Here is a 14,801-nt window from a genome sequence, read left to right on the forward strand (position 1 = left end):
GCTTTGCATTATCAGACCCATACACAAGATTAGGTCCACTGCAACAAGCTAATTCGCTTCAGGTACGTAAACATAACTTCTTTGTTATTTTTTCGATTATTTTCTAATAGAACAAAAGAAAACTTCAATTTTCTATCCATTTGACCTTTTATTGATCTCTATCTCCTTCAACATGATGGTGGCGTTCAAAAATGATTCAATATGCTCAACTAAGATTTACGTCTCTGATAGAGTACCTGGACCATGTGATCATTTGATTGGAACTTGAATCATTACTTCAATTACTGGGCACCTCTAAGCCAGTTCCAAATTTCCCAAAACAGATCAGAAGAAAGGATGAGCTGCAATACAGAAAGCACTAAAATCGAAAATGGTTAGAATTGATATCTACAGAACTCCCAGAGTTGATAAAGAGTTTCAGTTTAGTGGATAATTTCTGCTGCTAACCCATAGGTTCATCTACATCGTACTCAAAAATCACAGAATCCGCCAAGCTAGCAAAAGGACATCCACCTGTGTGGACAAAATTCTCTATCGTCTTCCTGAATTGAGTACACTGTTCTCTAGTCAAATATCCAACATCCCAAAACTCTGAAGGCTGAAGGATCACTTGAGCTGACAGAGTTCAAGCATGGCAGCACAACAGTTACTAAACAACGATGTTTTCACAATTAGATAGAGCTTTGAGTACTCAGAAAGTAGCCCTGCCACTTTCGGAGGCAGAAGGAGACTTGATAGAGAGAGGGTTAGTGCAGTTAGCCACCTTCGAAGTTGGCTTGTGATGATGCATCACTAGAGGAACCAATGACTGCACCACATCTGCCATCAGAGGCCTGTAATCTGCTTCCGGTTGCACACACATGGCTGCAATGGCAGCTACCTGAATGACCTCTTTCATCGAGTACTGCCCCTCCAGAGATGGATCCATGATCTGTCCAACCTTTTCTCTGTCCGTCAATCGAGGCAAGGCCTTTTGAACATGAGAAAGAAAGAACAAACAAATCAATGAACTTTCGATATCAGGTTCATAGTGATTGAAAAAAAAAAAAAACTAGTAGAAATGACAAGTGCCGTGCCAAAGCTCTTCAGGCACATATATAGAAAAAAACTCTAGTTGAAGAAACCTCAGAGTAACGTTTTATTAGTTGAAAATTACAGCAACCTAAAATATCAGTAGAATATAGATCCCAAGAGAGGTTTGTTTAGAAGCTTTAAAATACAGATGACCAGAACAAACCACCTCTTGAATAGTTAGAACATAGTTGATCGGTCCAGGGCATCACATTTAAAAAACAAATAAAGTTCCTACAGGGTGTGAGTTTTTTAGGTACTAGGTGATTGCTTGTCAGAGGAAGTAAAAATATACTAACCCAAGGCACAAGAACACCTTCCCCTGGGGCCCTTTTCATGTCAACTGGAACCCTCCCTGTAAGCAACTCCAACAGCACAACTCCATAGCTGTATACATCTGATTTTGTTGTCAAATGTCCTGTCAATGCATACCTGACCAAAAATATTCCATCTTAGATGGTTTAAAAGTTATAAGGTTAAGGATAAAGAAGAAAAAAATTGCTGTTAGCCTTTGCACTTATTCTGCCTTACTCGGGGGCAACATATCCTTGGGTGCCTAAGACTCTGGTAGAAACATGGCCTCCAACTTTATCAGATCCAAGCTTCGCCAAACCAAAATCTGACACTTTTGCATGAAAATTACTGTCCAAGAGAATGTTACTGCTCTTGAAATCTCTGTGAATTACTGGGGGGTTAACATGTTCATGGAGGTATTCCAGACCTTTGGCAGCTTCCAGAGCTATTCTCATGCGAGTCTCCCAATCCAACTTCGAAAATCTCCCATGAGAACCTATCAGTACAAATTCAGACATGTGAAACGGGTAAAATATGAATAAACAAGGACTCTATCTTGAGAAGCTCATACAGAAAAGATAAAATTATACAAAAGTGGCAGGACATTGATGGGAAAACTGTAAAAGCATGAAACAGAAAGACTTCCATCGGGACTAGAACAATCAGAGCCTGGATAAAAATACAAGTTTCGTAAGCACTGAAAAGGAAAAGAAAAAATCTATTCCTAATTTTGCTTAATATTAAAACAAGTGAGAACTAACATCAATGTAGAAAGAGTATAGAAGTATTAACTTGATTTTTTTGGCTTGCTCTATGACCAAGCACACATTGTCCACGGAAGTGTTGGATACTTGGTACTAGAACAAATGATACCAAATTACTGAAGCAAATGTCATTGGTAATCCACATCATGCAGGTTGAAATGAGTGGAAAAAAAAAATGAGAACCAAGGAGGCTAATCCATCATAGTTGAGGCAAAGTGATTCTTCTTATATCTTTCTTTTTCCTCAGTTATAAAATTTTCTTCTACTACGATCCTTCTTCTTATCTATTAGGAAAACTAATTGCCATTGTTAATTGAAGAACTACAACCAAATCAAATCACAAATATATGCCTCGAAACTTACACCATTCTATTGGTATCTTGAAGAGAAATCTAACACTCAAACAGAATCATGTTTCAAAATTAGCAATCTAACGCATCAATGAAAGCGTCCATGCTCTGTGAGAAACATAAGATCCATAGATTTTGTAAGCCTTAAATCAACAGACTGATAGATTGATTCCAAATCGTACAAACAACTATTACTCTTCTCTTGAATATTATGGCTACTCAACTATCGATTAAAACAACACAATAACACATCCAAATGTTGATTTAATGCCTATCATCAGACTGCCAAAACAAAGGAAGTAGAGTTTGCATACCGCTCTCAGGATACAGATGTTCCTGCAGGCCTCCATTTGCCATGTACTCATAGACCAGCAATTTATGGTCATTATCAGTACAATAACCAAGCAAACCCAGCAGATATGGGGAATGAAGACGACTCAGCAATTCCACCTGTCAAAGATGAAGAACGAGAAAGCTCTGAGCTGTTATTCTACAAGATATTAATATTGACTCCGTTACGTCTACGAAACTTGAAAAGAAATAAGTGCCAGAGTTCCGAAAGCCAAGATCAAACCTCCATTTTAAATTCTTCTTCCCCCTGTTTCCCGCAGCGATCCATCAATTTAACAGCTATTTTTCTCCCGTCTGAAAGTACCCCCTTGTAAACTGACCCAAAACCACCATGACCAATAACATTTGCTTTACCGAATCCACTGGTTGCAGCATGAAGTTGCTTGAAGGTGAAGACATGCACTCCTTTATCGATGGCAACTTTGAGATTTTCAGAACCATCTTTGTTGCTGTCATTGCCTTCAAATGAAAAAACAAAAGAATGAAGAATGATTGGCTCCGTAAAAAGGGGTGAAAAGGGAAAAAGTAACGCTTGGGTATGCGCAAGCCTCAGAAACAGAGAGAAGAAAATGAAGGTAAAAAAAAAAAAAGGAAATGTCAAGAAGTCGCAAAAGAGGGATAAGCAAGATCATATGCAGAGGAATTGCAGCCACCAGAAGAGAAAAGGCAGCAGCTTTGCAGTTCCGAACAAGTGAAAACTACACAAGGAGTACCAAAACTTTGTTTGAACTACGGAAGTACAAAGATTTCGTAGGAAATCAATTGCTAGAAGCGGAAAAGTAGAAGCCATAGATTAGCTTAAGACAGTCACGAACTCCGTGCAAACCAATAACAGCTTCGCTCATAACTAAAATCAAGAGAAATGTAATAATGCTGAGAAGAAAAGCACATAAAGACTCGAAGAAACAAGAAGAAAAGAGCGCACCAACCTTTCAGGCTCTTTACTCGCTTAGAGACCTTGTTTCTGATGTAGCAGTAGTAACTAAAAGCAACGAGCAACGAAGCCACGGCTAAGACAGCAAAAACAACGATCACAGCGAGAATGATCGCTGCTCTCCTGTCATCTGGAGCTACAGATGCCATTTCACCTCAGCACCAAGAACCCAATCTTCGAACCCCCTGCGAAGGCTAAATAGGAATAAATTCCATTTCAGGCGAGACCGAACGTTCCTGGAGAAGCTGAAAGTCCCTTGCCGTCTATTTACATCTGTGGGAAGAGGCCAGCTTTGGGGAAAGCGTTTCGATGGGTTCGGCAGGGAGGGAAAAGCCAAGGAGAGTGTAAAATTATAGAGGAGGGAAGGGCGAGAGATGGAACAGGACAAAAGGGTCCCATTCTCCCAAGCACTCAGTGGGGACCGGAGGAGGCTGTGTGTAGTGGACAGGCACGGAAAGCTGCAGAAGTAGACAAACAAATATTTTCATCTTGGACGGTATCACGGAGAACAGAGAGACTCCGTCTCTGTCTCTCTCAGTCAGGGCTTTTCCGCTACAGTGACCCGACCTGAGTTTAGATTCACTAACCGAAATAATTCAATTCTTTTCTTTTGGTGCGAACAGTATAAAGAAGCTCCTTCAGACTCGAATCGAACAGAGTCAAAATTTTATTTAAGAGCAGATAAATAGGACATTAGGAGTACAAAATCGGGAAGTCTGTAAAACTTGTAAGATTCTCCCGACTGCCGTTCCTTCGCTGTTGCCCAGTGCTCAGTCCGCAACGCCAGTAGTCATCGTCGTGTCTGCGGACAGAGGACTCATTGGAAAAGGATAAAGATAGAAAGAATCACCTGTTACTGAAGTAATAACCAATGAAGAAATAAAAGATAAAAAAAATCTTTTAAGCTGATTTTCTTTCTTCTCGCCGTAAGGATATATTTTCAAAACTTTTCTTTTAGATCAATAAAAATGAACTGTTCTTGTTGTACAAGAAAAAATTTACAGAATGCCTTCCGTCTGGGTTACGGAATACGCCCATCACTTGTCTGCTCGACGGAGTCTTTGCTCTGGATTCAAATGCGTCGGAAACTTATTTGAGCTTTTAATTGAACAGTACGAATTAGCTAATTTGAGAAAAATTCTGCTTCACCACACCATGATCTTGTCCTCTACTGCTGAGAGAGTTTCTCTCTCATATTTCAATTAATAAAGATGAACATACCGTTGAATAAATCAAGACACAGAAACTTATGCAGTAGAACCGAGTAACAACTGAAAGGTACCGCAATGAAGTCCAAATGACGAAAACAGGAGAAAGAGACAGAGAAATGGCTTCAGCAGGATCCATCCTTCCAGAAACAGAGCAATCTGAAGCATCATCAACGTCAGGGCATCTTGTCACGGCCAATATGAAGCATGCTGGAATTGATTTGATCATTATGAGGTTTGGCAAGTTATACCCAGTTCCTTTTAACCCAAACAACAGCAATTGGTCATCATGCTTCACTGTTTAGCTCTCAATTTACCTGTGGCCTTCGTTATCTAAAATGCCAGTTCTGCTTCCGCTTCATGCACAAAGGTCCGATTGGCCATGCCATTATTTGAGCAGATGCTCTGTTGTACTGATCTGCAGCTATTGATAATGCCATTTTTTTTTTCCAACATGGACTACTGCCCACTTTTCCTCCTAGAATGCCATTTATTATATTATGCTTACTATAATACCATTCTATCAAAAACATTTGATAAAGAGAAAAAACTCAAAGAAACATCAATTATGAACCTATGGGATCAGAAATAATAATAGCATAGAAAAATAAGAAATCAAGTTAGGTGCCTAGAGAGAGGGATTGTCGATAGGGAAGCTCGTAGTCTCCGCGTCCATGAGAGGAACAAAGAGAGATTGATAAAACTTGTTGGTGGACAGGTCGAACCGGAACAAATACATGGACGAGGAATGACAAAACAAGCTGGAAGAAGAAAGAGAAAAAGAAGAGTCTTAGCATGGAGCCTTGAGTATAACAACGATTAAAAATGAATTCACTTCACTGGTTTTTTCACTTAAACGTGTGAAAAATGAATTACCAGGGTAATTCACTTTCACTTACAAAATGCACTAACATGCCCTTAATCTTCATAAATAAACTATTTACTATTTTGCCCTATTTGACTCGATTAGGTGTTTGAATAGGACTTAGGATTTAGGTGAAGCCATCACCATCAATTGTTTCACCGATTTAGTTAATTTTATTATTGTTTGTTGGTAGATGATTGTGACAATAAATAACTTATTTTATATATGATTCTATTTAAATATAACGTATTTGTATATCGTATATCGATATATAAAATAAGTTGTTTTATATATCATTTTTAACCTATAATAAGACGATATAATGGGTAATTGGGTAAATAATAAAATAATAAAAATTATTTTAAACTTTTAAAACCCTTAGAGAAACCATAAATATTAGAAAATAATTATTAAAAAAATACTTGAATTATATATTATCTCCATCATGCATTCACTCAAGTGAAAATTTATTGATTTAATTTTATTTAAAATAAAATTTACCCATTTTTATTTAATAAAAAAATAAACGGCTAATAAAGAAAATTTATTGGCTTCCATAGACTTGTATCATTGAAATTGACTTTTGCATCCCAATCATTTTAATAGAGGTTTAATGTTAGTAATGAAGCAGCTAAACTCCTCTTGCCTTCTTTAGACCCCAAGGGTTTTTTTACCGGTTTGTGGGTCATTGTTTCCGCAGACCCGGTCCGGCGGAATGACCAAGTTCACCTTCCGCGGGATGGACTGTGACGGCAAAAACATAAAACAGAATAGCTCGCGAGGAACTTTTCCTACTTCCCGCCTACTCTTGAGAGATGTCCCGGATCACAGGAGCAGTAACAATGGAAACGAAAAATCCCTCGTCCTGCCATGGTTTCCAGCATTACCTGTTCCGACATAGTTCGTCGTTTAGAAAATCTACCGGCATTCCATTTCACCTTGCCCTTCACTCTTCCTTTTGCCATTGGAAATACAGAAAGAGGACTTTGTATCTGGTTGGTGGCAGTCAGTGGTTGTCGAAAGCGATTCTTTTCTGCTCTCTCGGAAGGTTGGTCTGTATATATCATTCTCTGTAAGCCTCACTTCGTTTTTACTCTTCTGCTCAACCGCAACTTTCCTTCCTATTCAATTAATCGCTACATTTCCCGAAACCGCTCATCCTTCGTTCTACTTAGAACTCATTCCATCCGTGTTGTATTGTGATAACAAAATAAAGATCGTTCTTGAGGTTGTGAAGTCCCGCATCAAGTCGTTTTATGATTTCTTCAAGGACGATGCATAAAATTGTTTTATATCTTCCTCAAACTATTGCTTTACATTCGTCTCTTTGAACATGTGAAAATTATGGAGGTGTGATTTATAGCACAGCAGGTAGTTTTGGTCTGTGAATCCGATTGAATTGAGCATTTCTTACTCGGGATATGTGGCCCATTATCTCTGCGGTTTGGCTAATTAAGAAGCCTTGCAAATAACTAGAGTTTCGGCTTCTCTGTTTTGAGATCACAGAAGGTACGCATCATTTCTTGCGAGTTTGAAGTTGTCTGGCTGCAGTATTTTGGTTCAGGGATGCAGGGTAAAGGAAGTTGTTGGGAGACTCCAAAGATTGGAATATCTTTTCAGGATTTAGCAAGACTAAATGATCTATAAACTTAGCTAACATTCTCTCGATGGGGAAGCAAGATTCTCCTAGGAGTCCTCCCCCTTGCATGGGGGATAATAATCAACTTGCTGTAAAGAAATGCTATAGTATTTTGCCTCATGGGTTGAAGAATGAAGGTGCCTATATCAAATTTCCAAAGAATATTGCCAACAGTAGAAGACAAACAGCGCTGCGCAAGCATGCAAGATTGGTTATTTGGACATTTGTTCTTGTCGCTTGTTTCTTTCTGATGGATTCGCTGATGCTTTCTATAGTACATTGTATGAATCTTCATAACAGTTTGAGTCAGAGAAAGTTATATGGCTCAGAGGTACTTTCTTATGTTCCTGCATGATTGTCTTTGAGCTTGTAAATCAGATGAGCAATCTTTGCGAAATTTCTATTTAGGTTATGATGCTGTGCAATTTGTAAGGCACCTTGTGTGTTAAGTATCACCCAGTATGATTATAACCTCTCACTTCATAACAAAGTAAATGTTGCATGGATTTGCTTTTTATTTGTGCAGGAATTGAATAGGCATGGAAAAGTTGGATACGAAAAGGAGGAAAAGACATCAAGAGTGATGTATGAACGGCTTCTACACATGGCTTCCAGGACTCTGTCAGAGGTTTGTTTACTGCAAATGTAAGCTATACCACCTTCATGTTACTTTTTGCACAAATTCTAATTTTTTGACTACATAGAATCAGTTTAGACATGATTCTCCAATGCTGTGGGAGGAGCCCTATAAAAAAGCTGCATCGGCATGGAAACCTTGTGCAAATAAACATAATAAAAAACTCCAAGGTAATTTATCATTTTGTTTAGATTTGGAGTGGATGACTTTAATATTTGATCATAGCACTTCCACCACCACCCCCCCCCCCCCCCCCCCCCCCCCCCCTCTTCCACACACACACACACATCCAACGCCTCCTCCTTGATCACTTTATAATAAAATTTGTTCCTGAGAGATATGATCTTTTTAAGTTTCATAGAAATCATATTTTGAAACAGGTAATGCTGCAAACAGGACAGGTTTTATATTGGTAAGCGCAAATGGAGGTCTGAACCAACAAAGGGTTGCTGTAAGACTCTGCTCTGCTGCTACTTCTTTTCATTTGGACACTCTGAACCAGAAAAAGTTGATTATCTTTTCTTGTATTGGATCTTTGATTTATGCTTGAGGCATCAGTATTAATGATGAAACTATATCTGATGCCAATAATCGGAGTTTTCTCTCATAAAGGCAATATATTCATCTTAGTTTTTATTATTGTAGGTGTGTAATGCTGTTGCTGTTGCTTCATTGCTTAATGCCACCCTGGTTCTCCCAAAGTTTCTGTTCAGCAGTGTTTGGAAGGATACTAGGTTAGCCACTTGACGATATCTAGATTGGTTTTCTCTACTATATTGCCAATTGACAGAGACCCTTTGAAGTAAATTATGATTTTCGGTCTTCAGGGGGTAAATATAAGTTTTATTGTATAGAGACTGAGGAAGATCGTTAGAAGCTGATTTGACATGTTCAATATTTATTGTTATTCAAACCTTTACAGTCCATGCATACCTGTTCTACCAGCCTTTACTTGCTTATCACTATTGTAACTGAATTTGGTTTCTTAGAAACACAAGTATATATTCTTCCTCAACTCATGGGAACTCTTTTCTAGCAATTAATGCAAGAATATTTGTTGAAGTGCAGCCAATTTGGTGATATTTATCAAGAAGAATATTTCATGACTGTTTTGAGGGATGATGTCAGTATAGTGAAGGAGCTACCATTTCACCTGAAATTGCTAGATATGGAGGCGATTGGTAGCTTGGTAGGCTCTTCCCGTTATTGACATAAAGCTTATGCGGAATATTTTAGCACAAAAACTCTCTGAGCTAATTTTTTTTACCCTTTCAAGGTAACTGATATGGATATCATGAAAGAGTCAAAACCTTCTGATTTTGTTGAAAAGGTGCTTCCACTCCTTCTGAAGAATGAAGTTGTTCACTTCCTTGGCTTTGGCAATCGACTTGCCTTTGATCCACTGCCGTCAGATTTGCAGGTTCTGAGCCATTACATATAACTTATTTTCCATGTTCTCAAAAACAAAAAGAAGAACATATAAACTTATTTTAGTTTGAAATTGGTCACTCCATGAGGTCTCATTATAATTAATTGCAGAGATTAAGATGCAAATGCAATTTTCATGCTTTGAAGTTTGTGCCAAAAATTCAAGAAACTGGTGCTTTACTGGTTAGAAGAATTAGAAATTATGATGCCAGGAGCGGTTTGTTAGATCAACAATTGCTTGGGACATACCTGCCTGAGATTCCCTCCAGACCTCATAACTCTACAAGGAGTTTGTCAAAATATCTTGCTTTACACTTGAGATTTGAAATGGACATGGTGGCATACTCTTTGTGTGATTTTGGTGGAGGAGAAAATGAAAGGAAGGAGTTGCAAGCCTACAGGGAAATCCATTTTCCTACTCTTGTCATGCGAATGAGAGATACAAAGTATGTTTAGTGTTTTACCTTTAGTTGTTTCAAAATGAGTGCCAAGGGGGCAGTCCCTTACTATGATAAATTTGTGTTACTTGGAAAACTACAGATTAATTTCTTCTGCCAAGTTGAGGAAACTGGGACGATGCCCATTAACACCTGAAGAGGCTGCACTTATGCTTTCTGCTATAGGATATAAACGTGACACATACATTTACCTGGCTGGCTCGCATATATATGGAGAGCAATCCAAAATGCTTCCGCTCACAGAACTTTATCCAAACTTGGTTACCAAGGAAAATCTGCTTACATCAAGTGAACTAGCACCTTTTAAGAATTTCTCTTCTCAGGTAATAACGGTCTGTAATCAACCAGTTTTCTTAAATACATGTAAATTTCTACTGTCTTGATCTGTTTAACCTGGTATAATGGATGCAGTTGGCAGCTCTAGATTTCATTGCTTGTGCCACTGCTGATGTATTTGCCATGACTGATTCGGGAAGCCAGCTTTCATCTCTGGTGACTGGTTACCGGACTTACTATGGGGCAGGTAGGGCTCCAACTTTGAGACCCAATAAAAAGAGATTCGCTAAGATTTTGTCAGAAACTAGCACAATAAACTGGCATGAGTTCGAGGGCAGAGTGACAAAGATGATTGAAGAGAACCAAAGGGTGCAAGTGAGGCGTGTAGGTCGAAGCATATACAGGCAACCAAGGTGTCCAGAGTGCATGTGTAAAGCCTCGTAAGCTTGGTGATCTCGTTGGTCTGACAGGTGTGATTGACTCTTATACAAAATTACAAATTCATTTTTCGACTTAAGAATCATTTTTGTGTTTTCTTATCTAGATCTCTTGTACCTTGTATATGATAAATCTTGATATATAGAGATTCCTGTTTGCATATTCATGTTGCCATCATTCCTCAAGTTAATTGTCAACAGGCTGTGTAACATTACAACCGAAATGGAAGGCATTCAAATTTAGTTTTATTAGATTAAGCCCTACAAAAAGAACACAAGCTCATAGGTACAATTGCTAAACCAAAATAGGAATGCAGCAGGACAACAACGTCCTTGATCTGCATCTGTCTTGCAGTCATCTTCATTCGCCTCTGGGTCATACAGCAGATCATGATGGAGCGAAGAAATGATTGAGATTGAATTGCTAAACCAAAATAGGAATGCAGCAGGACAACAACGTCCTTGATCTGCATCTGTCTTGCAGAGTCATCTTCATTCGCCTCTGGGTCATACAGCAGATCATGATGGAGGGAAGAAACGATTGAGATTGAAGGGGAGTGTGTAAAACTCCTCATTCCGACTATCCCCTTTGAACGTCCTAAACCGGGCCCACCATGGCATTCCTCTGTCTACAGCCGTATCTTTGTAATCAAGGGTATTATCAAGGAAAACAGCCACAATCAGAGCAACAGTCGGCGGGGAGAAGAAGATGGTGTTCAGGAAATCATTGAACTGCATCAAAGAATTAGCCCAAGTCAAATCACCAAAAACAAAAAGGTGAACTGATGGAACGAATTGTCTTGTTCAAATCGGATGGATTGGGGGTCCTACCCAGCCGGCCCCCGTGTGAGCAGGGCCATGACCAGCGTACGCAGTGTACTCATAGAAGTATTGCGGAATTGATAACCCCAAGAAAAGTGATACGCCGGTGATGAACAGGTTTCTCATCGAGTTCATGTTCGTGAACTGCAGGAACGAGAGCCCCACCGAAGCTGATCCAGCAAATGGGTTATCGTCGTATCAGGTATTTTCAAAGCTTCAGACAAGTAGAATTAAATAATAAAGACCACTTGACCTGGTTTATTCACTATTAACTTACCAACGAGTCCAAACAAAATACAATATACGGCAGCAAAGATGGTAAATGGGATTGAAGCAAACAGCGCTCCAAATTTCCCTGCACATTGCCAAAATTTTAGTAGATAATTCTTCCAAATCCTGAAAGAGAATTCCAGCCAACCTTAATGGGTTCAAAGGTTATATACCTAATATGGAGAAGAAAATCATGAAACCAGCTGATATCTGTATCACCCTGCGGCTTCCGACTCTAGTAGACCCAAGAAGACCCACATTCTCTCTGCCAAAAAAACGAGGGAGAAAATCAGCTCCAAGCTAGGGGACACTCATGGTGGATCAAAAGGGAGTGGTGAACTTAACACAGAGACGGTAGAGCCGGTTACGGTTCCGAAGAGCCCGTCCAGTAAGATCCCAATTCCCTGTTTTAAGAAGTCATTTTTGATCAACATCGAAAAAGAGGTAAAACGAATGAAAGATGAGACAGAGATATGGCACCAACCTGCCAACCGATTCCTCGACTGAGAACATGAGCGGGAGGTGGGGTAGCACTTGCAAGTCTAGATGCAGCCTTGTATGCACCAGTTGACTGAAATCGCAGAATCCAGTACGATGTCACACTTAAAAATGTTAAAAAACAGGTCACAATTCGCAGCAATTTCGTTAGAAGCTCAGCTGACCTCGATGAGGGAGACGAGAACGGCAGCCATCATTCCAAAGGCATGGCCCGCGTCGAAGGTGGGTGCTCCCCATTGAAGCGGGTAAGGAATCTTGATCCTGTAAAACCCCAGAACGATGATTAGTATGATCTTGAACAAAAAGCTCTCATTTATAGTTGATAGATTCGCCACGAACCAGGGCGCGGAGGAGATGAGATTGGCTCTATCTGTACGGCAGTTGTTTTGGGTTTTCTCTGGGCGGTGCCTGTAAGCACCGCTTGCCGTCAGCAAGTGAGCGTAGGCCCATATGATCGTTATTGTCAGCAGAAGAGCGAATCTCTCCAATATCGGTATTTTCCTCGCTTGGAAACGTTTCAAGTACTGCACCACCAATCACATAGTATGAACAAAAGATGAATTCTAGCTCAGAGAGAGAAGATGCGCCTGGGAAAAATGCTCCGAACCTGAGAAAATGCTACGAATAGGATGAGCATTGGAACGCCGATTTCTACACATTTCCCGACCTGACATCAACAGATTATCAAATAAGAACTGGGATGGGACACTGAACATGGCAGGAGAACACAGTGGGATGAATTTTCAGAACTAAAAAATATAGGAAGAAGACCAAGTATTTACCACAGGAAATCCTCGATCGAAAAGGCCAAAACCCGCCAATGCTATTACGGGAACCATCCCCAACGGGCTGAAAAACCTGAAACATTTTCGCGCAAAGTTTAACCTTTCAAGACGTGTTTGTTTTTGCCTTCCCAATTGGCCCCTGTTACTAGAATAAGAGTATCTAAATTCGAAATGTTTTCAAAAAATTCTATCTCGTAAAACGGTAAATGACAATTTCTTTGCAGATTTATGGCTTCCAGTCTATGCAACTGGATCTTGGTCATTTGTACAGTTCCGTACGCCTTAACATTTTCTACGATGACTGAACTCAACCAGACCTTCTGTGGGTAAAATTTCTCGCTCAATACAACGATGAATATACACCATTAGTGTGTCCAACCAAGGAATCTCCATTCACTCGTCTTTCGACCGTTTTTATGGCCCAGGCACAGTAACACTGATTATGGGCGCCAGAAAGCGGATTCTCCTTCAAAAGTCAAAAAGATGGAAAAAAGTGCACGGCGCCTAAACCGGAGCAAACTATTATACACTAAACTTTGGTATATACCAGAAGCCGTGCCCAGGGCGAGGTAAGGAGACTGTTGTTGTTGTTCATTTGAACATCCCAATTCCCACCTTGCTTGCCACTGGGAAGATCAAAACCGGATTCAGAGAAATTCAGTAGCAAGCAATAAGAAACGGTACCTGGAGCAGATTCCCCACAATTGGCTGTAGCCCAGAATAATCTGCACGCTTGAAGAGACTATCAGTGCTCCTTGGATCGCTCTCATGCTCTGCAGAAATCTCTGCACCCACCAGAGAAAACACCCAAAGTTTGTTAATTTACTTGTTTGGCTACTTTCATTTCCACAGGAAGACGATTTCCGCCTGAGACTAACTGCGAGGACCAGGTGCTCTGTTTCCGCTCCAAGGGGTTGAAAGAGAAAAGTAATGGTGCCTTACCGTGTGAGAATCTGTAATCTGCAACAGCGAAGAATCGCGAATTATCGACATTATCGGGACTACGAAGGCATAAGAGCCACCAATGACGGTCGGCAATCGCGTGCCGAAAAGAGTCTGAAGTAACGTATTAATCCCTCCCACAAACAGCAATGTCTGCACCACTCTCACTTTATCGTCCTGATTCCGTTCAATTAAAACAATGTTAGCAGCGTCTATAAACACAGACATGCAAAGAGTGGTAGCTAATTCTAAAAGCCATGTTTTCAACGAAGAAGCTCTCACATCTGTTCCTCCCATGAGTGGAACTAGCAGGGAAGGAATCATTACGGCTGTTCCCAATGAGAGAATGTAGTGCTGAAAGCCCAAAGCGATTGCTTCGCCTGTCAACAAGAGAAGAGGAACATCTCAGCTATTGTAAATAGAGAGGAATTTTCTCTGACGGATCTACAATTTCAGTTTCATGGTTCATTTGCATACCCCACGACGGATTCGAATCGATACAGTACTCAAAACCCTGAAGTTGATCCATGGGTTGATGAGAGATCTCTTCCGGCTTGGGAGCAGCCATGGCAAAACCAGAAACTCAGAGCTCCACCTCAAAGGGTATGTCACAAATAAATGAAAGAATTGATATCTGCAATTTGCATGTATCACAGAAAGAACTGTCAGGAGTAACGAGAGAGATAAGGGAAGCAGAGGGGAAAGTTAAAGGTGAGAGGAATGACGGGGAGAAAGGAAGCGAAAAAGAAGCCGAGGAAAGAAAAGAGGTGGA

General features: G+C 40.0%; 3 protein-coding genes across 7 annotated transcripts; 1 reads left to right on the forward strand and 2 right to left on the reverse strand.

The window, feature by feature from the left end:
• Positions 1–359: 359 nt before the first annotated feature.
• LOC137956741 (probable serine/threonine-protein kinase PBL7) lies at positions 360–4,069 on the reverse strand. The gene is made up of 6 exons (XM_068804349.1): positions 3,760–4,069; positions 3,054–3,289; positions 2,794–2,929; positions 1,603–1,861; positions 1,371–1,503; positions 360–970 (listed from the first exon to the last, which is right to left on the reverse strand). The coding sequence occupies exons 1-6, from the start codon at positions 3,911–3,913 to the stop codon at positions 692–694; spliced, it is 1,197 nt and encodes a 398-aa protein (XP_068660450.1). The 5' UTR covers positions 3,914–4,069; the 3' UTR covers positions 360–691.
• Positions 4,070–6,910: 2,841 nt separating this feature from the next.
• LOC137943265 (O-fucosyltransferase 8) lies at positions 6,911–10,954 on the forward strand. 5 transcript variants are annotated; one of them, XM_068788964.1, is made up of 10 exons: positions 6,911–7,807; positions 8,003–8,104; positions 8,181–8,283; positions 8,494–8,564; positions 8,759–8,847; positions 9,182–9,302; positions 9,390–9,533; positions 9,653–9,987; positions 10,082–10,322; positions 10,411–10,954. In XM_068788964.1, exons 1-10 carry the CDS (start codon positions 7,505–7,507, stop codon positions 10,717–10,719), a joined length of 1,818 nt encoding a protein of 605 aa, XP_068645065.1. In that variant the 5' UTR covers positions 6,911–7,504; the 3' UTR covers positions 10,720–10,954. The 5 variants fall into 5 exon arrangements, with proteins under 5 accessions (XP_068645065.1, XP_068645066.1, XP_068645067.1 ...); XM_068788965.1 differs by having other exon boundaries at positions 8,187–8,283; XM_068788966.1 differs by having other exon boundaries at positions 6,911–7,346.
• Positions 10,874–14,801, reverse strand: LOC137943322 (nucleobase-ascorbate transporter 2). Its single transcript, XM_068788970.1, has 14 exons — positions 14,507–14,801; positions 14,312–14,409; positions 14,030–14,206; positions 13,772–13,872; positions 13,085–13,160; positions 12,910–12,969; positions 12,642–12,826; positions 12,467–12,563; positions 12,289–12,375; positions 12,150–12,208; positions 11,978–12,069; positions 11,812–11,889; positions 11,544–11,704; positions 10,874–11,444 (listed from the first exon to the last, which is right to left on the reverse strand). Exons 1-14 carry the CDS (start codon positions 14,595–14,597, stop codon positions 11,232–11,234), a joined length of 1,575 nt encoding a protein of 524 aa, XP_068645071.1. The 5' UTR covers positions 14,598–14,801; the 3' UTR covers positions 10,874–11,231.

Source organism: Aristolochia californica, unplaced genomic scaffold (genome assembly GCF_029961685.1).
Source record: "Aristolochia californica isolate CCGP_79_NKW_82.1479 unplaced genomic scaffold, dmAriCali1.0.hap1 SCAF_1, whole genome shotgun sequence".
Classification (NCBI taxonomy): Eukaryota; Viridiplantae; Streptophyta; class Magnoliopsida; order Piperales; family Aristolochiaceae; genus Aristolochia; species Aristolochia californica.